General features: G+C 43.2%; 2 protein-coding genes, 1 non-coding gene and 2 pseudogenes across 3 annotated transcripts; 3 read left to right on the top strand and 2 right to left on the bottom strand.

Moving 5' to 3' along the window:
• Positions 1-5,631: 5,631 nt before the first annotated feature.
• Positions 5,632-8,492, bottom strand: LOC136505177 (transcription factor NIGT1-like). The gene is made up of 4 exons (XM_066500290.1): positions 8,109-8,492; positions 7,174-7,926; positions 6,964-7,040; positions 5,632-6,866 (listed from the first exon to the last, which is right to left on the bottom strand). The coding sequence occupies exons 1-4, from the start codon at positions 8,248-8,250 to the stop codon at positions 6,636-6,638; spliced, it is 1,203 nt and encodes a 400-aa protein (XP_066356387.1). The 5' UTR covers positions 8,251-8,492; the 3' UTR covers positions 5,632-6,635.
• A 3,129-nt stretch (positions 8,493-11,621) lies between these two features.
• Positions 11,622-11,719, top strand: LOC136506321 (small nucleolar RNA snoR31/Z110/Z27; annotated as a pseudogene).
• A 257-nt stretch (positions 11,720-11,976) lies between these two features.
• Positions 11,977-12,160, top strand: LOC136506317 (small nucleolar RNA Z112). The gene has a single exon (XR_010771531.1). It is a non-coding gene; the product is annotated as a small nucleolar RNA Z112 (small nucleolar RNA).
• Positions 12,161-12,255: 95 nt separating this feature from the next.
• LOC136506335 (small nucleolar RNA snoR2/U65) lies at positions 12,256-12,336 on the top strand (annotated as a pseudogene).
• Positions 12,337-17,135: 4,799 nt separating this feature from the next.
• On the bottom strand, positions 17,136-17,921 carry LOC136505974 (proliferating cell nuclear antigen-like). The gene has a single exon (XM_066501103.1). It carries the CDS (start codon positions 17,919-17,921, stop codon positions 17,136-17,138), a length of 786 nt encoding a protein of 261 aa, XP_066357200.1.
• Between the last annotated feature and the right edge of the window lie 8,792 nt (positions 17,922-26,713).

Raw genomic sequence — 26,713 nt, forward strand, 5'->3', positions numbered from 1 at the left:
TTTGATCACGGAAACAAGCCGTTAGATGCAGCCAGCGGCCCCGTTAGCTTCGCTGAAAAACAAGCCGAAATACTGTTTCGACTAATTTGTTATGAGAGAAAAATATTAGTTTCGGCTGAAAAAATAAGCTAAAAAACGATATTATAAGAGAAGCGAACAGGACCGAGCATTGTGTCGTGCCTGGCCCATAGCTGCAAGCCTGCAACCAATGTGCCGCTGCCGGACTGACTTCCTGGACCGACTTGACCAGTGCATGGTAAGCCCAACAAAGGCCCTAATCCAACAAGGCAAGTTTCAGTTTCAGGGGCCCAAGCAGGGGAGTTAAGGCCCTGTTTCATCCACCTGACTAACAGCTAGTTATCTAAGAAAGAGTCCGTTCGGATGACCTAGAACTATTCGCTAGCTCTAGCTAAAAATGTTAGCTAAAAATTAGCTATGGAGTGCTTATACCCCCAACTAAAAGTTCTACAGATAACTAAACATATGTTATATTATTGCCCTATTAGTTCAAACTATATGGGTTTCCAATAGAGTTCCCTATTCATTTTATTCGGTTGGCATAATTATTAGTTTACCAAGTGACTTTAAAGGAGATTTTGGAGATGTTTATATCCAAAAGCTCCTTAATATTTACTTGGTACATCAATCATTATATCAAGTGAATAAAATTAACCAGGAGTTCCTTTTTAGATTTATTTAATAGTTAACTTCACAAAGACCATAAGGGCCGTTTGGATCCCTCCATTTTGGAGGAATTGAAATATACTTAATGGATTATGCTATTTGGGTCGAAATTTGACATTCCGTAACTTTTCCAAGCTCACAAATAAACCTATCTTAAATTCATAAGGTGGGAGATGAAAATGAATTCTATATATTACTATGTTATAATTCTACTCTTCAACTTATAGTACACTCTTCAACTCACTTTCCTACAATAAAAATGTAACATATAAGTATATCCCTTATATGCCTAACAATAAATATACAAATATATTTTATATACAACTATATTAACTTAATTAATCTATGTCTAAATTATAATTATTATAATGATTTCAATTCAAGGATCCAAATGGGCCCTAAGGGATTTCACATGAATGATACATGAATTTCACATGAACCAATTCTTTCACGAGAAAATCACAGCCCGCGCTCCTAAAGGGGTCTAAAACCGCTGCTTGGGGGCACGAAAACTGCAGAGGAGGGCGCACCCAGCCAGATAACAAGCATGGAAGACAGAATATTACATTGCTTGCTATGCCCAATAATGGAAGGTAAAAATATAAGCATTAATATTATGTATTTCCTTGGGCGCCGGCAATTGCCAACGGGCAGACAATGCACTAGGTCATGTTCGAAACATAGGAATTTTGTAGCAGTCATGCAGGAATTTTATAGTAATCAATTCAATTTCACATAAAAAACACAGAAACTTAGAAAATTTCTCGCATTCCATACACATCTGGAACTGCAATTGCTCGGTATTTCCGTACAGGTACGGCCGATGGCCACAAGCTATGGGTTGATGACTTGATTGCTGGACGCCAAAATTTTTGCCTGGTGGATTCTCTGCATCGAAGAACTAACAGTAGTGAATATCCATGCCAAAAACTAGAACTTGTTCGTTCGGACAAAAAGTCTGGATTGTACGTTATCGTGCTGTGAAAAATGCAATGAAAAATTAGCGTGAATGTCCATGCCAAAAACTAGAACTTGTTCGGACAAAGTCTGGAATACATGTTATCGTGCTGTGAAAAACGCAATAAGAAATTTGCGATCGCTAACTGTAACTGGTACCAGAAGATGTCATCGACATCGATCATCGCGATCTGTACAGCAGGACTTGCTTGTTCGTGTAAACAGGCAAACAGCCACATGTTTAGACGATGGACACCAGGCCCAGGGGATGAAGTTTTCGTTGCTCTTTTGTCACCTTTTTCCTGGTAGATAGGTCGATTTTGAGGAATACTACTCGCCTGTTAATTACTTGGTATGGTGAAAAAGTACAAATCCTACTAGTAAGTAACAACGGGCTATATGGGTCTTCCGCCGCCTGTGTCCCTTTAGAGGATGAGACGTGATAGCTAAACAGCCATCACTTTTAATAAGTCATTAGTGACGCCTGCGGCCATGACTTTAACCATCACTAGTTTGCTATGTATGGCCTATCACCCGATCTTTCAACAACACTAATGTGCTATATATGTGCATCATTATATTGTTATTACATTTCCTTCCATTACTAGTTTAAGTTTTCGCACGCAATGAATAAGATGAAGAAAATTTAAAAACCAAGCTCATGTTACTACAAGTTGATGCTAAATTAAATGCAAACCAAAGCTTGAGTTGTCGCGCAAACAACGTTAGAAAGAAAGGAAAAAAAATAACAAGCGTATATGCAGTAATTCAGGGAAACAACATGTGCTTTAGCAATGGAGATTCCATATACTCTCTAATCTTTCTGAAATGTAGGGCATGCTCGGTTGACTTTTAAATTTTGCTAAGGCAATAATTTGGCAACCAAAAGTTAGACACAAATATTTATCACAGATTTGGCAAGCGAAACATAAGGTATCGGCAATTTTAGGTAACCAACCAAAAAATTTGGATTATCTACAGTTTTGACGACTAAAATTTAGGTACCAACCAACCAGGCTGGTAAAAAGCCATCTCATGGAAGGAGGAATCAGCGAATAAGCCGGCAAGGCATTCCCCACTAGGCTACCTGCAGTATAGGAAACCGAAGAATCAAGATGGGGATATCCTGCGGTACCATCCGATATTTTAACCCATCCATCCAAATCCAGACGAAGGGGCAAATGGACGCACGCAATAAATCCATCGGCCCACAGTTCAGCAGGCTTAATTCGTCAGACAATCAGACCAGTAAACAGTGGAGCTGTTGCGTCACGGTATCTGACACTAATTTAGAGTATTAAATATAAACTAATTATAAAACAAATTACACGGATGAAGACTAATTTGCGAGACGAATCTATTAAGCATAATTAGGCTATGATTTTAACAACGTTGTGCTACAATAACACATGTGCTAATGATAAATTAATTAGGCTTAATAAATTCATCTCGTAAATTAGTTTCTATCAATGTAATTAATTTTATAATTAGCTTATATTTAGTCTTCATAGTTAACATCCGAACGTTGGAGGTAACATTTCGTATATACCCTAGTTATGTACTGGGTCCTGTGTACACCACGTTACCCTTTCAAGCTTTGGGTGCTTTGCATGTCCCCGTGTCTACGTACACCGGCGAAAGTAATGCTGATGTATGGCTCTCTATACCAGCCTCAACGACGATGATGTCTTTAGGTGTCGTTATCCTCCTCTGAGGCCATACATGAAAATCTTGCCTTGTTCTACTAGGCAAACGGATCGAAGGTGGTGACTTTAGCCATATCCTCGATGACGACGTCGCTTTGGAGGACCTTTTATATGTTATATATATATATGTTCTATTGGTGTGTGGCTAGCTGTTGTCCAGTTCAGATTCTTGGGTACCTATTCGTATCTGGCATATTCCCACGGCATATGTAGGTGGAAGTGGGGATGTTTATATATACCGGGATCTTCGTTTGGGGAGGTCAGAGTTTCGAGCAGCAGATGGATTTCTTTCTCTCCCACTGTTAAGTTTGGCTCATGCCAACATTACAGAATAACATTTCATGAAAAAGATGAATACGTACCCAAGTAATTTGAAGATTTTTAGTTCCTTCATTTTATTAGGTCGAAGTAGTTTTCTTTGGTACATATATCAGAACGTTTAGTGTCTTGGTTTTACATGTTTCATTGTTGGGATATTTGCTATCGATTTGTAATAACTGTGGTCCGATTCATTAATTTAATGATGCCTGAACCCGGAAATCCTCCGCTATCCCCAAAAAAAAAAGATTAATCTATTGATAAACACATGATGCCAATCAACAAAATCAAAGGGGAAAAAAGCATTGTTAGTCATACTAGATATATGTTATCTTTCAACTATGTCGTAGTAGTGCGTCCTATACTAAAGCCATGTTTGTATTCTGTCTACCATGACTCGGTGTTTGGCTAGCTGTCACTTCTTTTTTTTCCCACCTAGGAGGACACATGTCATGTTCGTACACGACTAAAAATATTGTTAACTGATTTATTGTCAAAGAAAAATACTATTTATTAATCGAAAAAGCACGACTAACCAGCCCGAAACGCCTGCTAGAGGGACCCGGACGGACGGCCCTTGCGCGCGGTGAAAAGCCGCTAGAATATCCGGCCACCACCAGCGCCCAGCGGGCGGCGACGTACTGTACGGAAGGGACCATCGGGACCAAAAAAAAAAAGATTCCGTTCCGTCACACGCCCTCGCTAGCGGGAGATGCGGCACGGGATATTCGAGGCGACCTGGGAAACATTCCCGTTGCCATGGAATCGCTACCCAACCTGGGCGGTGGCCGGTGCAAGTGAGTGGTGACGAGTACTCCTACTCCTACTCTGCTGCCGCCCCAACACCGCCGAAGTGGCCGTTAGTAGTATACGAGATCGTATATCTTTTGATAAAGAACCGTGTACAAGTTTGTATATTCGTTGGGTTGGCAAATATTCGCTCTGTAACAGCCACCAACGTATTGACATGATTTGGCTCATTTTCTTCTTGATTAGGCTAATTTTCTTCTTGATTAGGCTAATTTTCTTCTTTTCGTTCTTTGTTTCCTGAATCCTGTACTCTTGGCTTTGCTTAGCTTTGTTCTGTAATGTCTTTAATTTTAAATAAATTATTGCCTCCAGTTTCGTAAAAAAAAAAAACGTATTACATGATTTTACCCTTTTTTTCCTTGGAAACTTTGACCCTATCATCCTTTGCTGGCTAGAAACTTACCTCAATGAAAGAACTATCGATAACCGACAACAGCTCATGATTGCCATGCGATGTTGGTGTAGGAGTTTGAACTTTGAAGCATGCACCATCCCCCCAACCCCCCCTAAACTTGAAAACCATACATTATACACTCAAAAAGAGAGACGAGCTGCTGTCCTGCTATGGTGGCCGGAGATCCACGAGCAGTGGCAATAGCAAAGGGGAGGGCACCCCACGGCTTCCTTGTGTCCGCTATGGTGGGATCAATAGCGGCCTCTATAGCGGGATCAATATCAATAGCACATGAAAGTGCTCGCCATGGCTCTTTATTTTCGACACGACAACGACATTGTGAGCAAGGTTAGTGGGGATGTTAGAGTGCGAGCAGAGCTCCGCCCGCTATACCCACAAGTTGGTACCAGAGCTCAAAACATAGCCTTGAGCCTAACTCCGTCCAAAAGGCTACCATGATAGTGCCTTACTTTATATATGTTTTGCTCCTCCAACATCAATTATCAATGTGGGACAAAACCTAACAGGGATTAGTGAGACCACAAGGATGATGAGGACGGCCAAATTTGGGTAGTAGTGGGAGAGAGAGGGGGAGAGAAAGATCTAGGGATACATGTAGAGAGGGCAGGATGCTTGCATATAGGACCCACATGCCACATCCAAGGACTACCTTGAAAGTTACTTTTAATATTGCGAGGGGGTTAAATTGTTCGGTTTTTAGTTGATGTCGTATGATGTAAGGATTTTAGAGTTGGGGTCGTATGATGTAATATAAGGTTTTTAGCAAAACCACATTGACGAGCATTTTGAAATGGGTAATTTATATGCATGGTTTTGAAAGTTGGGGTGGGGTATTTATAAGAGTTCTTGGAGTTTCCAAACTTTGTGTCTAGTTTAGGGTGACAAATGAACTTTACTCATTTTGATTTAAGTTTTATCTAGTCTACAGGAAAATATAACACCGAATTGTTCCACTAGTATATTTGTTTGTTGTTGCAAAATTGTTTCCCATGAAAATATTGCTATGTTTTTCAGTTAATTTAAATAAACTTAAGATAAATCTAAAATACCTTTCATTTTGAAGAGGGGAAAACACCGGCAGAATCTGGGACAACAATAACACCAAAAGGAACATATGAAATGAACTTTAATATTTACATGACATACAGATGCACGATTTCATTTCTAGCTAACCAATTCACACTCCGTTCGCTTGATCATTTCTGTGGCTTATAAGCCGGCTGATGCTGTTTTATTATGAGAGAAAAACACTGTATCATAACTGATAGGATCAAGCGAACAGGGTTCAGTCCAAGGATTCAAAGTACACGATCATCCTTCCCAACCGTGCAGCGCATCAATCAAAGGAAGTTAACTACAACAACATACAAAATGAGGTCTGCAGGGTGCATATCACTACTATTTTTTTGGTAACTTTTATCTTACTCACAAAAACAGAGGGCAAAATGCTGGTATATATATATATACACGATTCATGCAGCAATAGTAAAAAGCTAGCACGAAGAAGGAACTCTCAAGTTTACGTGTCTCTGTACCGCTGGACGTAAGCTAAAATGAGAAGCAAAGTTGGCGATCGAGGCCGGCGTTCATTACGCAGAGGTGGTCTGCGACGACGACGACACGGCCGGCGAGCCAGAGCAGGCGTCCCCGCTGCGCCGCCCGCCGGAGCAGCTACTCGACTGCCTCTGCGGACGTGGCGGTTGCAGTCCGGGCGTCAACGCCGTCGTCGCCACCGGAGCGTACACCTAGTTGGCGGTTGTCGTCGTCGTTCCTGACGCGTCGCCGGGTAGGTCGTGCACCTGCTGCGGCTGTGCCGCCGCCGCTGCCACCGCAGCGGCGGCAGCGTACTCCGGCGGTGGCACCCAGATGCCTCCCACCACGACGAACTGTGGTGCGGCCGGCGGCGTGACGCTGGTGCCGCTGTTATGGACCGCGACCGCCGTCGAGTTCGGCCGCCTCGTGTGCAGACGGTACTTCTGAAGTCCCAACAAGTTCAAAATGAAGGGCAGAGTGAGAAGAGAACAGATGGTACTATGAACTGCAAATACACTCTTTTTTGAGGCAGCTACTGACCTGCAAATGGCTTTTGACCTCATCGTTGGTGAGACCGTCGACCTTCATGAGCTCCCGGATCTGCTTCGGCGTCGCCGCTGCATATATGAGCATCCATTATTAACAATTTAACTCACATTAGTTAGATTGTTAATTATTGTGTCAGAGACTAATTGTACACGATTTTGAAGTGTTGGTGATGAGGTGGTAGAATAAGGGAGAGCAACAAACCGTGGGACCCGCCGAGCTGCTGCAGCGCCTGCAGGAACCGGCGGTGGAGCTCCGGCGCCCAGCAACGCCGCGGCTTCCGGCCGGGCGCCTGCGACGCCGACTGCGCCTCCTTGTCCTTGCCGCCGCCTTTGATGCTCGCCTTATTAGTATTCCCCGCCGTGTCGTTGTCGGTGGCGCCGCCGGCCTGGTCACAGCTGTCCCCGACCACGGCCGAGCTCGCCGCGGCCGTGGCCGACGACGAGGCCGGCAGCGGCATCTCGGTGCGCTGCTTCGGCTTCTCCTTGTCCTTGTCCTTCTCGAACGGCTGGAACGCGCCCCCGGGCTTCCGGCAGGCACTGAGCGCCACCGGCCTGCACGGCAGCAGCAGCTCATCCTGGTGGGGCTGCGGCGGGGAGGGTTGTTGTTGCTGTTGGTTACTCCAGAGCTGGACGGACTGCAGCCAGTCCGGCATGGCCTTCTTGGTCTCCGGCTGTGGCAACCGCCGCCTGCCGCTGCTGGCTCTGGCCGCTGCCGTCTCCGGATCTCCCGCCGCCGCCTCGTCGCTCTTGTCGGCATCGACGCCGTCGTCAGACGTGCCGGCAGAGCGTTGGTGGTGGGAGCTGTCGTGCTCTTCGCCGTCGTCCTCGGAAGAGGAGGACGAGAGGGTGGGCTTGAGCGGCATGAACTCCTCCAGCACGGGCCCGCCGTGGTCGCTGACCGTCTCCTCGCTGCCGCCAACGATGCTGTCCATGTGGTTCCTCATCCCCTCGATAGCTGCACAGCACACACGTACGTAGAGATTTTATGGAAGGAATGGACGACGCCGGGCGCCGACGGCGCAGGAGAAGAAGCTTGAGACGAGACGACGGCGTCGCGGAGGCGGAGCGAGAGAGCTGGCGCGCGCGTGGGCTGCTACGTTAGTGAGCGAGTCAGAGTGAGACAGAGAGAGCACTCACTCTGCGTGACGAGGTCGAGGCAGAGCGGCAGCTCGCGCTGGAACACCTGGATCTTGCGTCGCTCCTCCTCCAGCGCGAGCAGGTACTCGCTGCAGCGGCGGCGGCGGTCGGCGTGCAGGGGCGGCGGCGGGTCCATCTCCATGCTCCGTCCTGCGCTGTGCCGGTGCTAGAGCACTGATTGTTGTGCGGCGAGCCGTGGGAGAGTCGGAGAGCCCGGAGAGGTAGAAGACGAGAGGCGTGGGAAGGGAGGGGAAAAGCAATGGGGAATCGAGGTCGAGGCGTCGCGTAGGAGGCGAATCTTTCTCACGCGCGCTGGAGGCTATCTCCAACAACAACCAATCCCAAAATAAGACTCATTCGTAGCGCTTGAAGCAAAAAGTATACATATTCGTAATTTTCTTCAATAATAAAATAAAAAAATTCTTTTAAGTTTCTATATAAGAAGATGTTTATATTTAGATTATGTTTTTCAGACAGCTCAAAATAGATCTCTCATATAACTACTCTATTAAAGACTGATTTTAAATGTCTCGTTACCATTTTGTATTGGATACCTATATATAAGTTCCATGTTGAAGACATGCTGACGCGGGCGGGGGCCCTGGCCCAACGCCCCAACGGGATAAGACCAGGCGCGGATCAATGCGGAATCTACCCCGGGGCCCACCGGCAGCTGTGGCACTGGCACCAGCACCACTTTCTCACGTCCCAGCTCTGGAGTGGAGCGCCCAACCATACAACGATGCAAGGGAAGAAGATTCCGGAGAAAGATTCCGGAGAAATCCCCTCCCCTCTTCTACTCCATTTTTACTCTTTTTCCCCAAGTACTTGAATACATTAGCAGCTTGTTTAGTTCCCAACCAAATTCTTAAAAAGTGCTATAGTAGCCATCACATTGAATCTTACGATACGTGCATAGAGCATTAAATGTAGACGAAAAAACTAATTACACAGTTTGGTTGAAAATTACGAGACCAACGTTTTGAGCCTAATTAGTCCATGATTAAACACTAATTACCAAATAAAAACGAAAGTACTACAGTAGCCAAATTCCTAAAATTCGTAAACTAAACACACACTAGGTTAGTTTGGGGTGGCCCAATTTTATTTCCATAATATAAAATAAAATCCATGTCCATATTTAGAGCTAGCTGCAATAAATGATAATCCCCCATTAAAAATTGACCAATGCTTCATCTCATATAACTAAGGGCAGTCCCAATGAAAAAAATTAGTAGTTTCTATAACATAGGATACCGTACCAAAAAGTACTGCTTTCCAACCCATGGTTTCTATGAGTAATAATTATTTTCTCTTTCTCTCTCCCAACTCTATCTTCTTCCTCCAATGGAAGTGCGGCATGAGCCCCCTAGAAACTGGTGGTTTCTCCCCAATGACGATTTCATGGGTTCTTGGTGCATTGGGTCAAGAGAAGACCTGATTTCTTCATGAGGAAACCATTTCTAGGATTTTTGCTCTCTTTCTTCATTAATTACGTTGCCATGTCAGCGTTTTGCCTACGTGGCAAGTCATTTAATAAGGATACTTTTTAATACACCATTAGGACTGCCTAAAAACATGGATACTTTTTAATTGACTTTTGTTTCATGTCCGCCTTTGTCCGTGTGTCCTTTGTGGGATCCCGCACCCCTCGCTCTATTCCGTCCACCCTCATCGCGCCGCTGCCGCATGCACCTGCCCGGCTCCCGCGCCCGATTGCAACTTTTTTCGTGCCCGTGCGTTGATGCAGTTGCTACGGATACACCGGTGACGAGGCCGGCTCCCTCCACGCGCGCCTGGTTGACGCCGATCCAGGACGCCCGCGCCAACGCTCGCGCCTCCTAGATCTTCGCGGGCCACCGCGCCGCTTGGATGGATGCCGAGCGTCGCCTCTAGGTCCACGCCGCCGCCGCCGCCGGGGACGAGGCCGCCTCCCTCCACGCGCGCCTCGCCGACGCCGAGGCCGCGCCGCGCATCCCGCTTGCGTCGCACAGCACCAGGCTCAAAACCAAGGTACACACCGTGTCACATTCCCCGCGTTCAACAAAAATATCCAATCAATTCGCCCATCTCAGGCCGCCCCGCCGTAGGGCTAGGGTTGCGCAGGGCGGCGGTGGTGTCTCGGCGCGGTCAAGAGCCCCCAGGGCGATGTCTGCACACGTGAGATTTGTGGAGGGAGAGAGACCAGGCAGCTGCTCCGCCGCTCGGCGGCGGTGGCGGCAAGGGGAGCCATCGATTGCCAACCTGCTTCTGCCACCGTCTCGCCTGCATCTCTGAAATCTGAATCTCCACCAAGGATTGGCAAGAGGTATGGTTTACTGCCTTCTGGATGTCTGATGGCCTATTCCTGTGTTTTCCTGGAGATTGCTGGTCCTCTGTTGCCTCAATGATAGGATCCGTGTTCTTGAGTTTGTATTTGCCATCCAGTCCGCTGTGGTATTTGTCTACGAAAACGCAGCACGAATCAAAAACAATGCGTGTTTCATGTTTCAGTCTTCGTTCGTGTTGGTGCGGATATATTTTCAGTTGTGATTTATTCGATGCCCGTTTCAGTTCTCTGGTTTTGGGACGGATGGAAATCACATCAGGTCTTGCTAATGTTTACTGCAAATTGAGTTGGTACTGGGTTATGCATTTGCAGGGCACAAAAATCATAGGCGCATCAAAGCCAAGCCTGACGCCCAGACGTTGCGCATCTCCAGCACAACAAGCTCGGTTAACGTGTCCTGAGGTCGAACTCCAGTGCACACACATCGGACCTTATAGGTGCTGGATGCGTTCTTGCCATTACACTGCTGGATGGCGTTACTCCCTAATTTCCAATGTCTACAACAAATCAAGGTGAGGGCACTCGACATAATAGGCTGAATGCAATGATAACCACGCAGAAGATCTGCTTGACCAAATGTCTCAATGATCTAAGGCTTATCTCAACGAAGGATTTAGTATTTGCCTGACATCTCAATTATTTTTTTGTTTGGATTTAAATAGCAACATATTTGACTACTAAGAAATTCTGATAGTGCTGTTATCACACTGCTGGAGCTACGTAACTGCAAGAACTCTTAACTTCCATTTGATATTTTTCACTACGTAGGAGGAATGGATTTTTCATTGAAAATTTGTATTGTTCAAAGGCAATAATGAACTTGCAGATGACGAAGCCAACAGAGGTCGCTATGCAGTCCAAGAACAATGAACTTGCTAATGTTGCTATCTTGCTTGAGAATCTCCAGCAGCTTAGCATGAACAAGTCCTCCTCCATAGCCGCCGCCCCTACCCTCGCCACAGCCCCCTACCTCACAACAGGCGTGTTACAATAATACTTGAGCTTATTGCTGTTTGTTATTTTTTTTAAAAAAATTGTATCCTCATGCATAATCCAACACTTGATCCAAGGCCGGCTTCTGCCGAGCGAGTGATACACAGACATCTCTGCATCTGAATCCTTAACATCCTTAACTGTATCTCTCGGTGTTTGACGTTGTTGAATTGTATCTCTGTCTTTTTCTTTGTATCAGATGATGAAACCTCGAAACAATCTTAGGACACCTTCTGACACAGTGCTGGTAGCTCTGTGAGTGAGAAGACAATTCTTTTCTGATGATAATGCAAGTGCTCTTAATTTTGCCTTTTATTTTTGTTTTTGGGTATCTTTTGGTCTTTAAAATTGTTTGCTCTAGGTAGGTATCTTTACAAACTTACACTGTCATGTGATCTGTGGTATGCCAATCTAGAATTACCGTCAAATTACTTATGCCAAAAATTGTCTGACTTGCTGTGGCTTATGTGACTATACATATTATACATTTCCTGTTTTGGTCATGTACTCATGTTAGTTTAATCTGATTATATAGACGTAGTTGTAGCCCCAATGAGGATCTCAAGACCTACCAATAGGAAGTGTTGTTTGACAATGTAAACAACAGCTGCTTCTTTCTGCTGCAAGTGTCTATCCTTCGACCATAACCTCTGGTCTGATCTAGGATGGAGCCCCATCTGTAGTTGTTTAATTCAGCTATGGTGTGATTTAAATCGGGTCCCTGAGGGGTTATAATAACTGCCTGTTAACTTATTAATGTCTTTTAGTTTATGAACTGTAATGATATGCTACAGACAAAAAAAACTGCAATGAAATGAAATTTCAGGCCTAATGCCACGCTTCTGTTAGACATGGCATTGACTAGAGATGCTATGATTAGGCCGAAACAAAGTTGTTTGAACATTAGCATGGCGCACTACTAGCGTTAGCACGGCGCGAGACCAATATTGTTCTAGAATTAACTTTTGACTTAATATGGTCCGTAGCATTAGCACGGGCACTATACTATAAGAATATAAATATAAATAATGGGATGACCTCTATGGTTCTGCAGTATAGAATTTTCATCTTCCTGTACACAGTCAGTTTGGCCACCAACCAATCTTTATATTGATTTATTTGTGTTCAGTCTGTTCAACTTCAGTCATTCATAGTTTCAGCCTCACTTTAATTTTATGCAGGAACATGTTCAGTTTGGCCATAAGACAAATCTTCAGTTCGAACTTGCTGCATTACAAAGCTGAACCATTTGTGCTCTCTTGAAGCAGATCCACTTGGGGCCCTTGTAGAGGTACAAAGGAATGGTGCAAAAGAATTTTTCAGCAGCTGTATAATTTTTCAATTACACCATGGGCTGTACAGGGGGTAAATTTATATACTTGTTGGTGATAAAGCTTTCAAAAATGAATTTGCCATCAAGTTAGATCAGCTCGGTGATGATCCTGTTGATTTCCTTGCGAACATGCTTGTTGAACTTATCCAACATGATGATTATTGATCTGGGGATTCAAACGGCCCGACCGGTACATGTAAGAAGGAAAACATTTTCAAGGAGATTGAAAAGACTGAACTTGAGATTGATTCATTGGAAGGTGAATTTACATTTGTGAATATATATTTGAAGAAATCAACATTTCTTATCCAAAAAATTGTAGACATCTAACAGCCTGATCAAATGAGCCATGGATGTCAGATTCGACAATCAATTTATTGTAAAACAGTGGTGTTACATGGCAATAGTGGTCTGATTATGTGATTATCTTTAATCCAATGATTATCTATACTATAATTTCATTGTATCAATCAAGACTTGATGTTTCTGTTTGTTCACATTAAAACTTGAAATTTTATATTCTAACTGTTCATGCTAAGTGAGAACTCATGTAATATCGATGATTAGCTATAAACGGAATGTTGGTCGTTTTTTAATGATACAACACATGTTCAAATTTGAATTATCATGGTATAGTTTTTTTTTCCGTTGCAATGCACGGGCAATCACCTATTCTACAATATATGTCTGTGTGGAATAGTTTTAAAGCCACACATATTTATACGGTGAGTATAACATACGTTGTTTTAAGATTTTATGAGATTTTTTAAGGCACACAATATTATCCATGTGACAGGCATTAATATCTACATATATACTCGAACCTGTGTGTATAGGATTAAATGGAGATGCAACGGAATTTATTCATGGATTTATTGACGCATAAAAGAAATGGATATCAGAGAATTCTTTCTGTCGATATAAAATATTATCTTAGCCGTATCACGGAAAAGTCTATACAGTTGAGTTTGTGAGCCTGCGATGTCGCGCTCTCCGTGACTGTGTTAATTTCACGAACTTTGCTTTTTGAATTAAATGTTATTTTAATGTCAGTATTAAATTTCACATTATTGTTATCTTATCTTGCGATCCGTGTGTTTTTAGTACAAAAGATTGAGTTGTCCTGTAGTAACGTACAGACACGCTACCTAATTTTATATATATTTATTATAAGGTTGAGGAAGGTCGGAGGTGACCATAAGATGAGGCACGAGTATCTCATGGAAGACAAAATTGGCTCCCTAGACATAGGGTGGACCAGATCGATTACTTGAAGGCCAACATCTACACGAGGGACCAGAGGCTTAGAATACGAGGCATAGATATGTAAATACCCAAAATGATGAGGTTCAATTGTAAGTGACTAGAAAAACAACATGTAAATGAAAAGGGTTATGCATAAAAGGTTTAGTTAGGCTCAATCGATAGGTTGATGCCACAAGAAAATAAAAAGGATAAAAGAAAATAAAAGAACACATGTAAAGGTGGTCCTAAAGAAAAGGAAAAGAGGTAGACTAAATCTAATCAACCACGAGTAAAAAACAACGATAATGTTAGGGTCAGGGCGTCCGTCCTATCCGTCCAGACGCTTCGCTTACTGGGCCTGCGGACCGGCCCAGGCAACCAGCCTCTAGCCTCCTCCACTCCTGCAGAACATTTCCCCACTCTCGTTCGTTCTCCTGCAGAACATTTCCCCACTCTCGTTTGTTCTCCTGTAGAACATTTCCCCACTCTCGTTCGTTGCAGCCGCTTCCTCTGCGCATCCGTCCACAGTGCCCGCCTCCACCGCGCTCTCCACCCGCGCCCAATCTGCCTCACCGCCACAATCATCCTCCACTGCACCCTATCCCGTGTCGTGCCCGTCGCAATCCCGTGCCGCACCACCATCTCGCGTCACGCCCCCATCTCACCTCGTCTGTTGCGGCTATGGCGTTCTTCTCGCCACCACCACCCGACGCCACCAGGAGGAGGGCGCCACCGGTGCTCCTATATACGCCTGGGTGTACGCTGGGCCATTGTTCTCGACGTCCCCTAACCCGAGCTTGTTGGCTACTGCAGTTCCTCACCAGGTAGGTCGTGGTTGCCGGCGACGCCGTGTTTTAAGTGTTTTAGACGTCTCAGATAGATGTTTCAAGTGTTTCAACTGTATGTTGTCAAATTAGATCTGGGATGTTGCATATGTTGCAATGACAATATGTGCATGTTGCAAGCGTATGTTTTGAGTGTTTCAGGTGTTTCAGACATGTTTCAAGTGTTTAATCTGAATGTTGCATAAATAAATCTGGATGTTGCATAACATGCATGTTGCAAACGTTTGCTTTAAGTGTTTCAGGTGTTTATATGTATGTTGTAAGTGTTTTATCTGGATGTTGCATATGTTTTGCAATTGCTACACATGTGTTTTCAAGTGTTTCAAGTGTTTTTGCAAGTGTTTCAGATGTATGTTGCAAGTGTTTCAGCTATTTCGGACATATGTTGCAAGTGTTTCATCTAGATGTTTCAAAAATAGATCGGGATACTGCACATGTTGCAATGTGCCCCACCTGCCACAACCTCCTACTATAGTTGCTGGGGCGTCGTGCATGCGCATTGGAGCGCTACTCGGCGGCGGGAGCAGGAAGCAGAGGGAGATGGCGGCAGCGGTGTAGGCGGTCCCCGTGTGCGTGCGGGAAGTAGGAGAACAGTGCAGGCGCAGCAGGCCAGGAAGTGCTTGGAGCGGCAGGGAGGGGAGGGGTGCAGGGGGAGTAAGAAGCACGGGGAGCGGCGTGAGCAGTCCCCCGCCTGTGCGTGTAGCAGGCATAGGCGTCCGGACACTCGCGTCCGTCCGAACGTACGGTGCTAGCACTACGGGTAAAACAATTCAGGTTGTGTTTTGCTTCCCTATGCGCTCGTAGACAACACTACGCCTCATTTTTTGTCTTTTTTTTTAATAAAGGAAGCTTTTATTAAATTCTCAAAGCAATACATGCATTGTCCTTGTTGCAAGATTAAAACAATGTCCATGCAACGTTTTCTTCACTTTATCCTATTAATCATGGCAAAGCCAATTGTGAAGAAATTTTATTAATTATCTTTGAACTCACTGGTCGACTTCATCCTATGTCATAGATCCTTGGTCTTGATAAGTTGGCCCATTGATTTGGTTGTCATTACCTTCGCTGCACGCTGCTGCATCTTCTTCGTGGATTTACCCCCGTGTCTAGAACAGAACATGTGCAAAATATTGCCCTGATGAAAACCTTATGTAATTACCTTTCCAACGAGTTACCAGTTATCGTTCACCCAAAACAGATTCTGGACAAGGGAGTTATGTCCTTTTAATTTACTTTGGCATTTAGCACTCGGCAAAGCCGGCGACACTCGGCAAAGCCAGGCTCTCCCGTAGTGATGTGCTGTCCAGATCTTGATTTTTTTGATGCAAACACTGGCTCTAGGGCCTTGTCATTAAAACCGATGGCTCGACAACATTGTTGATGCTATAGGCCCCGTTCGCTTCGCTGAAAAAACAAGCCAAAACACTGTTCTGACTGATTTGTTGTAAGAGAAAAATACTGTTCCGGCTGAAAAAACAAGCTAAAAAATACAGATTATAAGAGAAGCGAACAAGGCCATAATTTGGCCGCAACTAGGTTTGTTGCTAAATTCGGCTTTATAGCTAATTTGTTTGTTAGCCGATGAAAGCCTGAAATATATCCAATGGCCAGGTTAATTAGTGAACAAGATGAATCAACCATTAACAAGTATTTGGATTAATCTGTACTTAGCTACTCAAGCAGCAGGATTTATGAGGAGCAGAAGCATGGAGTTCTTCAGAATTAGCAAGTGCTGGCGACTTGGCGTTGTCATATCAAGTTGTATGGTCTAATGACAGATCAAGATATCATGCGCGGATTAGTTAAGGATGGCGCTGATGAACAGCACATTCAGGAGTACGTCCAGCACGGAGACGGGAGACCCTGGCGCCACTTTGATGCATGTTGCATGCTGCTGGAGTATACGTGTGAATTAAGATAAAAGAAACTCAGAAAGGAGGGATCAAGAGAGGATTTTGCAGTTTTTGCACAGAATAATTGTTTGCCCAGAGGATTCAAATTCTACTCGGATTAGCTGGTAGCTCACGTCTCAGCTGCAGGGCCAAACGAACTCAAGAGGATTAGGAGGATTTTTTTTATTCAAAGGGAAAGCCCAGTAATCTAGATTCACTGTAAATCCATGGATTCACAAGAGCAGTCACAAATACAATTAGTTAATGCAGTCTGCCCTAGGAGATAAACGCATAACATCCTTTTTTGCTTGCAAACAATAGCTAAGCATGCAAAAACCATGGTTGGAAGACGAGGAAAAGCTAGCAACATGCTACAAGCCAAGCCCATCAGGGCTTCGTCTCCTCATCTTCCTCGATCTTTGGCGCCAGGTAAAATCTAATGTAACCCATCTCTGCGATCTTGTACTCGACCACCACTGGTAGCTCGGATGACAGGCTGATAGTCACTTGTTCGGACAGTGAAGATGCCTTTGTGAAGGAGTTCATGTACCTCAGCGCAAAGGTCAGGGAAACTGGCTCCTGCATCTCTATGGTGGTAGCCTCTTCCGGCTTGTCAATAGTTTGGTTCTGCCTGCAGACAATGTTTCCACTCCCAATTTGTCCAGATGTGGAGAACTTCACGTCCTCCTTAGTCACCGAGATAATGACAGTGTCCCCGATGCCGCTGAGGACCTTGCAGATCCTCATAAACTTAGCAGAAGGCATGCGGACGATAGCCTGGTACTCAGAATCCGGGATTCCAAGGTGCTCGCTATCAATATCCATCAGTTTCATCTCGCAATCCGCGATCTTACCTTGGTTGGGCGACTCGAACATGAAGGTGACGGTGTCGGAGCCGTCGTCGGCCTTGATGGTGATGATGTCGTCGTCGTTGCGGGCGCAGCAGAGCATCTTGGCCATGTTGTTGAGGTTCATGCCCATGGAGAGGTTGCGGTTGCAGTGGTAGTGCTCGAACCCCTCTGCGCGGAGGAGCAGCGCGACGTGGCTCGAGTCCATGGCCTGCAGCGAAAACCCGGTCCCGGAGCAGTCGAAGTTGGCGTCGGTGACCAGCTCGCGGATCGCCTCCAGGACCTTCTTGAGGAGGCTTCCCTGCCCCAGCCGCAGCTCCAACATCGTGGCGGTGGCCCGGCCGGCTGAGTGGGAGGAGGGGAGATCGGGGAAACCCTAGCTAGAATCTGGGCGGGAGCGGGGCTTTGGGAGGGAGGATGAATATTTTATATGCATCAGAGTACGTACTCTCTCCGTCTCCAAAAGAGTGACGTTTTTTACTTTCAGACATCGTGTTTGACTGTTCGTTTTATTCAAAATTTTTGTGTAAATTATAAAATAAATAAATCATTATTAAAGTATCTCTAATGATAAAACAAGTCAAACAAAATAGATAATATTTATACAAAATTTTGAATAAGACGGATAATCAAACAAGATGTCTGAAAGTAAAAAAACAACACTCTTTTTGGGACGGAGGGATTACGTGTGAAGAGTCCTAAGTCTCTACGGCAAAGACCAGCTGCCTATTTAAAAGCCATGGCCGATTGGAGACAAGGTCTAGCCAATCGACATAGTACATCTACTATTTTTCATCCTTATTTATCTTTACTCTACTTTAGAACAGTAGTACATGGCGAATCCTAATTTTTATTAGGGATTGGTAATATCTGCCATTTTGCGCTGAAAATGGTCGAATCTTAGCGAAAATGGGAACGGAGAACTTGTAAGCATTAAGTTTGTGGTAGACATGACCAAAACAGGTCTAGCCCGCAGGCCAGGACCTGCTGACCCTACCAGACAGGGCTTAGACTGAGTTTTTGTTGCAAAAAAAAAATCATGTTTCGACCTTAGCCCGAAACATAATTTTCAGTTTTTTTTGCACTAAAAAACACGGTTGGTCCATTCAAGCCCAAGTCCAACCCGAAATGTGAGGCCTGAACTTACTCACTGGGTTGGCATGGGCGCTGATTTTAGGCCCGAAGCCAGTTGGGCCTTTTGTAGGCCTCGCGTGGCTATCTGACTTGTCGCTTCAGCCTTGCGGTCTTGTCGTAGACAATGACACCATCAGAAATCAGTTACTAAGTGTTCTAGGTAATGATAAATTACTACAAATCAAGTAAGAAAACAAGCAGCCAAGCAAGAAGTAACCTCCGCTACAAAACTACAATCTACAACCCTCAAACTCACAGCTATACACATGGCCTTCAGGAATGATTATGGCCGTGCTTGGTTTTGCGTCTACTATGTATGCCCAGTGTGGCGAGCCTCCGGGACGTCCGGAGACCCACGGCTCTTAGGCCTGCTGAGCCTGCTCGCCCGCCCGTGCTGCTCCGTGGGGACCGCATGTGCCGGCTTCTCACGTCTCATGAAACACTTGCAACATGTATGACTTGATGCTACATACGTTCAAAATAGATGAAACATACGCTTACAATATATGTGTAGCCACTGCAATATATGCAACATTCAAATAAAACACTTGTAACGTACGTCTGAAATAACTAAAACATTTAAAACATACACTTACAACATGCTTCTGAAAAATAGCTGAAACATTTAGAACATACACTTGCAACAAACGTGTATAGCCATTACAACATGTGCAACATCCCGATCCACTATTGCAATATCTAGATAAAAACACATGCAACATCCAGATGAAACATCTGAAACACTTGAAACATAAGCTTGCAACATGCGCTTTCATCGCGGCTGGTCATTGCGGAGCTCGACACCGGCACGGAGGTCGGCGGCGGCGCATGGAGCTCGCTAGTGCCCCAGCAGAGTGGCGAGCACCGCACGACTCTGGGCGAGCACCTGCTCGGCGGCCTGGGTGAGCACTTGCGCGAGGCCACAGCAGCCCACCTGGCGAGCACCTGCTATCGTGGCCTGGGCGAGCACTGGCGAGTGCCCCCTGCTAGGCGACCACCCCTAGCGAGCCCCTACTGGGCGACCACCCCTGGCGAGCAGCCCTGTGTAGAGAGTTTTTTTAGATGAGAAGGGGCGCGGACGGAAGCGAGCAGCCCTGTGGGAAGCTGCGTCCGGACGTAGCATTATCGATGTACATCTCTATGGGCTATGGCCCTTGTACGTGTGAGAACCGAGAAGACACCTGCGCCCGCCAAACACCCAGCATTGAACGCGCACACGTCGGAGCAATCTCACGTCGCGGCTCTGAGCGAGTCTTGCTTAATTGCGCCGTGCCACGCCGCGCGCAGCAGTGGAAACAAACAAAACCTTATATATACGCTATTCTAACTTGTATGAACACGGGAGACGAGTTTAGGACTTCATGCCACAGACATGATACTACTACTCTGGCCAGGATTATTATTCTTAGGGAGTGGAGGGATAGACAGACCTAGAAAGACCGAGGACAAAAATTTAGACAAAGAAATTCTTTGTTTTAATATTATAGCAAATATGCATACCTGTATGTTGCAACAAAATATACAGACTGTCTGTTCCAATATCACTGCACAAAACGGAATGTCCTTAAGGGCCGAAAATCCTCAAGAAAAGCATAAAAATCGTGAAGAATATTATTCTTGGCAGCTAACCCTCAGGGAAGGACCGTTAAGGGCAGAGAGCAAAGGAAATTCAATTACCTTAGGGACGGCCACCACAAATGATTTTCTTAAGGGTTTGGCCGCCAAGGAAACAAAGACGAGGTCAGATTTTTAACAACGTCAAGGAAATATAACACTCCCAATGATATATATTTTCTTGAGTTCCAATGACCCCAAGGTATTTGTATCAACCACCAAGGATATATATTTTCTTGAGGATCCATGACCCCAAGATATTTGTAAGAATTGCCAGGGATGCCACAACCGGAAAAAATCAAACTCATGACCTAAAACGAACTCATGACCTGAGGTTTCAGGTGAAACTCACTTACCACTATATCTCAGAGTTATCTATGAAAAAGTAGATGTTTCTTTCTTTTTTATCCACTTTAGTGGATTTTGTATTAAATATTTAAGACTCTAAATAATTTCAAATGGAAAAAGTTTAAACTAAAAGTTTTAGAAAAGTCATCAACTACAAAGTTATATATCTCTTCGAGCTCTACAACTTGGATATAAACTATGCCTTCATACAATATTAGTATGTTGCATGCAAGCTTTAAAACTAACTAGACATCTCAAGTTAAGTGCCAATATGCATTCTCTAATGCATAGCAACACAAAATTGTACCTTTTGTTGGATTAATGCACCAAAAAAAACCCGGATTTAATTTCATAACCATGTCAAGGGAGCATTTGTGTCTATAATATGCAATGTCTAACTAATAGGAATGCATTGAGTCCATGGTATTGGTAGTTAAGGCAAATGCGTATAAATTGAACATTTTTTCTTAGCAGCTACAACAATTTACTTGAGAGTTTGCACCCAAGAAACTATCACTTGTTTGGTGATTTCCAATTACACCTAAGGAAATGAGAATTAACTTGATGGTTTGTAACAACATCAAGGAAATATGAAGTGCCTTGATGGTTTCGAATAGCACGAAAGAAATGAGGAAATACCTTAGCAGTTTGTGATAATAACACTCAAGTAAACATGGCGCACTCAAGGAAATGTATAATTACCTTGGTGGTTTGAGTTAGCAATCAAGAACATGCATTTTCTTAGAGGTTTCATACAACTGCTGAGGCAATGATATATCTTTGGGGGTTCAATTTCACCCCTAAAGAAAACTGTTGACCGCCAAGGATTTTATTGATGTTCTTTTTTGAAATTCGATGTACTGCTGAGATAGTTCAGCTGCCTATTTTCCCAATCTTCCAGATGATCTATAATTTTGCAAAACTTCTTTTAGAGGATAGTTTGTTGGTACTCTGATTTTGTGAGCTTGGAAATAGTGCTTCAATTTTCTTGTTGCAGTTAAAACCGCGTAAGCTATTTTCTTGATTTCCGAGTAATAGATTTTTGAGCCAGATAGAGCTGAAACAAAGTAGACTGAGACTTGTCTTTTTATGTGTTCATTTTCCGGTTCTTCAACTAAGACCGCACTCACTACACTTTCTATTGCTGAGACATATAGGAGCAATTCAGCCCCTGGGGTTAGTGTGGTTAGAGTATTTGGCTTTAACATGTAACGTTTTATTTATTTGAATGCATGTTGTTGCGAAGGTCCCCATGCCAAGTCTCTTTTTGTTCCCCTGAGTGCTTGAAATATCGGCAGACTTCGCTCTGCTAATTTTGAAATGAACTTGTTTAAGGCAGCAAGTCTTCCTGTCAATTTTTTTACGTCCTTTATATTTTTAGGAACTTTCATGTATAAGATTGCCTAGACTTTGTCTGGGTTTGGATCGATTCCTTTTGCTGATACAATACAGCCTAGAATTTTACCCTTTTGAACTTCGAAGGTCCACTTTTTAGGATTTAACTTTAAATTTGCTTTCCTGAGATTTGTAAATGTTTCTTGGAGGTCTTCGATGTGATCTCCTCTTTTCTTGCTTTTGACTACTATGTCATCAATGTAGTTGAGTAGGTTTTTGCCAATTTATTCGTGAAGCACTATTGAAGTTATTCTAATAAATGTTGTGCTGCCAGCATTGCGAAGCCCCTCTGCCATTCTTACAAAACAGTAAGCCCCGAATGGGGTGATGAAACTTGTGAATTCTTCATCTTCTTTTCTCATCCAAATATGATGATAGCCAGAAAAACAATCCAAGAAACTTAGCATTTCACTTGCAGCTGCTTGATCGACTAATGTGTCAATTCTTGGCAGTGAGAAATTGTCTTTTGGGCACGCTTTATTGAGGTATGTGAAATCGATGTACATTCACTATTTCCATTCTTTTTTCTGACCATGACAATATTTGCGAGTCAAGTTATGAATTGAACTTCTCTTATAACTTTTACATCAAGCAATCTTTGAACTTCAGCTTTGGTAGCCTGAACTCTGTCTTTGACTAGTTTTCTCAAATTTTGCTTTTTTGGTCTCACTTTTGGATCGATGTCTAGTTTGTGTTCGATTATGTCTCTACTAACTCCTCCTAAGTCATTTGATGACCAAGCGAATATATCTTTGTTAATTCGAAGAAATTCCACAAGTTTATCCCCTTCTTCTTGAGAAAGTCCAGTACCAATGATGACTTGTTTGTCTGAGACTAATGAATCAAGAGGTACTCTTTTTGTTTCTTCACAAGCTTCAGCTTTGAGTTGAGGCTTCGCATTTTCTGTTTCTTTTTTTTCTTTTTCAACAATTGCATGAACATTCTTTTGTCATGGAGTATATTCTTTTTCAATGTTTCTTGCCTCAGTTTGGTCTCCGTGTACTGTGATTACTCCATTTATTGCTGACATTTTTATGCATAAGTATGAGTAGCTTATGACTGCTTCGAATGCATTTAAAGTTCCTCTTCCGAAGAGTGCATTGTATGGATAGTACATGTCAACCACATCAAATGCTATTTGCTCTGTTCTTGCATTGCTTACTATTCCAAAAGAGACTGGCAAAATTATTCTTCCAATTGAGTGGAATTTTTTCCCCTCCGAAGCCATAGAGTGGATGCTTAGCTCTTCCTAACATTTTGCGATCAATTTTCACGGCATCAATTGTTGATGTGAATATAATGTCAGCAGAGCTGCCTCCATCAACCAATATTTTTAGACTGCCCAACCATCAATGTTTGCTTCGATTACCATAACATCCATATGTGGGTAATCTTTTAGCTGAAGGTCTTCTTGTGAAAATATGATTGGTAGATTAGACCTTCTTGTTTTTTATATGGGCTTTCCATTGAAATTAAATTTACTCTTCAGAAGTAGTTTCTTCTTTTAACTGTTATTTTCACGATCCATGCTATTTTCTCTCGTGATTGTTAATATTCTTCCTCTGCTTAGGATGATTGCATTATTGTTCACCGCTAAAACTGATGGGGAGTTATTCTCTTGCTTGGCTTAATTGTTTTGTGGGTTGTTGTTTGCAACTGAAGCTTTAGGTTGTGCTAATTGAATATTTGATTGCTGAGATTGATTTTGCCTCCATTGATTTTGCATGGGATGATATATCGCTAGGGGTTCATAGTTGTATGCGGGAGGTGGCCCTGGAAGTAGTGCTTGGGGATGTCTATAGTGCTTTGGGTAATAAGTTTGATAAGAACTTTGCTGTTCTTCCCTCACATGATTGACAACTTTTGACTGGCTTGGTGCCTTGTTTTCTTCTTGGGCTTCTTCGATGCTTTTCTTTACTTTAGGACATATTTTAGATGTATGTCCAGCCCCTTTGCCATGAATAATGAAGTACATATCTTTAGGTTTTAAAGGTGCTCTTCCTCTTCCTCCTCTTCCACTTGTGCCAAAGCCACCTCTTTCAAATGTTCTTTCATTGAATTGACTTTGTTGGTTGTATTAATTTTGGTGAGCATAATCACTTTTAGCTGTTGATTTGTTGTCATTCTCGATTTGATTGACTTGATTGTGTGGTGTAAATGGTCTTCGCTCATAGTTGTTTGGTCTTTGAGGATGGAAGTTGTTGTTGCTTTGCTTGATTTGAGCCCTGAAGTTGTTTTTTTCTTCAATTCTTTTTCTGTAATCATCATCCAATTTATAATATTTTTGGATGACTTTGTAAAGCTCTGCAACTGTACTTGGTTTTTTTAGGCAAGATGAGAAGCACATTGGCCTACTCGAAGTCCTTTGATTGCGGCTATTATCATCATTTTGCCTGGGATGTTTAGAATTTGTGCCTTAATTTGGATAAATCTTTTGAAGTACTAGCTCAGGGGCTCTTTGATTTGTTGCTTGCAATTGAACAGATCTATGTCTGTGAGGCCAGCTGGTTGGAATCCTTGGAAGTCAACAAGCAAATTTGCTTTAAGTTGATCCCATGAATGTATGTATTTTGCTTTTAGCGAAGAGTACCATTGTTGTGTTGGTCCTTCAAGTGCCATGACAAGAGATTTTGCTAATGTAGCCTCATCGCCGTCTCCAAAAATTACTGTGGCTTCAAAACTCATCAGAAATTGTCTTGGGTCAGATTGGCCATCGAACGTTGGTATCATGTTGAATTTGTACCCCAAGGGCCATTTTGCTAGCTGTAAGTTTATTGACAAGGGAGAGCTTGTGTCAATTGATATGAATGACTTTTGAGAATTCTTCTCTTGAGAAGCTTTTGTTGCTGAATTTGGTTCATCTAAATGTATAACTTCGTGGCTTGCGTTTTGGAGTTGTTCATTTAGTTCTCGAAGATTGGCTTTGGCTTCTTCTATTCTTTGTTTTAGATACTTTTCTCTTGCTCTTGCGTGACATTCTTCAAGTTCTTTTTGCTTTCTCAACACTTGTTCTTCTAATTCTTTGAGTCTTTGTTTTTTCGGCTTCGCTTGCCTTTGAAGAGTTTGGGTCTTGGGGTGTATCTTTTTCGAGGCTTTGGTCTTCGACTGTTGGTGGGTCATCTTCGGTTACCCCAGTGGTAATTTTCTTGTTAGGCCTGTCCATTAGCTTCGCGTGGTCATGGGAGTTTTCGAGCACACACAAACGGTGGGCGCCAGATGTTAGGTAAGAAATTACACAAGCATCGAAGTTTGAACACAAGACAAAGTTGTATTCATTCCATGGTGGTACTGTACATGTTAGACGGGGTATTTATAGGGGTCCTAGTCTTCGTACTTTACATAAAATGACTATTTTACCCCCAACTCAAATAGTTACAACCCTTTTCAACTACAAGGGCGAAGTGGTCTTTTTTCCCTTTTGAGTCTTCATTCTCCAACTTTTGTACATCAACTTCATTGATGTCTTTGTCTTCTAGACTTAGTTGATTTTTGCTCTGATTATCTTCTTCTAATCTTGCTTTCTTCTTTTCACCAGCGAAGACGAGATCCTTTCAGTGAAGACGGAATCTTTCTGACGAAGTCAAATTTCCACCTTCGCTTTACTTCTTTTTCCTGCAAGTAAAGTTTGTTATAGAAATCACAATTTCAACTCCAAAGTTTCAGGGGCTAGGTTTTCTTGGTGAAGTTAAATCCCCCAATAGCGCACTCAAGGAAATGTATAATTACCTTGGTGGTTTGAGTTAGCAATCAAGAACATGTATTTCCTTGGAGGTTTCATACAACTGCTGAGGCAATGATATATCCTTGGGGGTTCAATTTCGCCCCTAAAGGAAACTGTTGACCACCAAGGATATTCCATTTTCTTGTAGTGTGTGTCTTAGAATTAGACTTTGAAGTGTGCCTGGACACGTACCATTCTAACTCTTATGAGCACCGGACGTGAGTCCGGACCACAGACGGGACTGTAAACCTAGTAGGACTTTTATTATCTCTTATATATTCATCACATACTGCTAGGATTCTTATAGAGAGATGGATAGGAGAGAGAGCGACAGACAGAAAAGTGGAGGAAGAAAATTTCTCCTTTTAATTAGGCTAGCAAATATGTACATGCCTTACAATAGGATGTACAACTTGTCGTGTGGCCGTATGGGTCCGTCTAAGTCAATTTTGAACAGCTAGCTATATTTGTTGAATTTAATTGGACTTGGTCCAACCATATTTCCATTAAATCAAATAAATCCAATGCCTATAACAAATGCTAAGTGAAATAAGGATTAATCCTGTATGAGAAATTGATAAAAAGTTGATCCGCCTTAAATACATGGCTATTGTGTGCACACGATTCAGATAGGTAGAAAGTGAGCCACCTCGCACGTGGAGCTGTGAGGAATCGTGATGCATACGAGCTCGACCGACTTATCCACCACAAGAGTGGTGCGGTGCCAACAAAGGTTTTATCTATCAACAAGAGGGATCGGGTCAAGGGATACAACAAAAATGGTGGGAGTGCGAAATGGACGAATGAGGGACAAAGTGATGATGAACCGATTTTTTTTTCTTTTTAATATTATTATATAGGTATATAGAAGTATACATAATACAATTAACACAACAATATATCAC

The sequence above is a fragment of the Miscanthus floridulus genome, chromosome 14 (assembly GCF_019320115.1).
Source record: "Miscanthus floridulus cultivar M001 chromosome 14, ASM1932011v1, whole genome shotgun sequence".
Lineage (NCBI taxonomy): Eukaryota > Viridiplantae > Streptophyta > Magnoliopsida > Poales > Poaceae > Miscanthus > Miscanthus floridulus.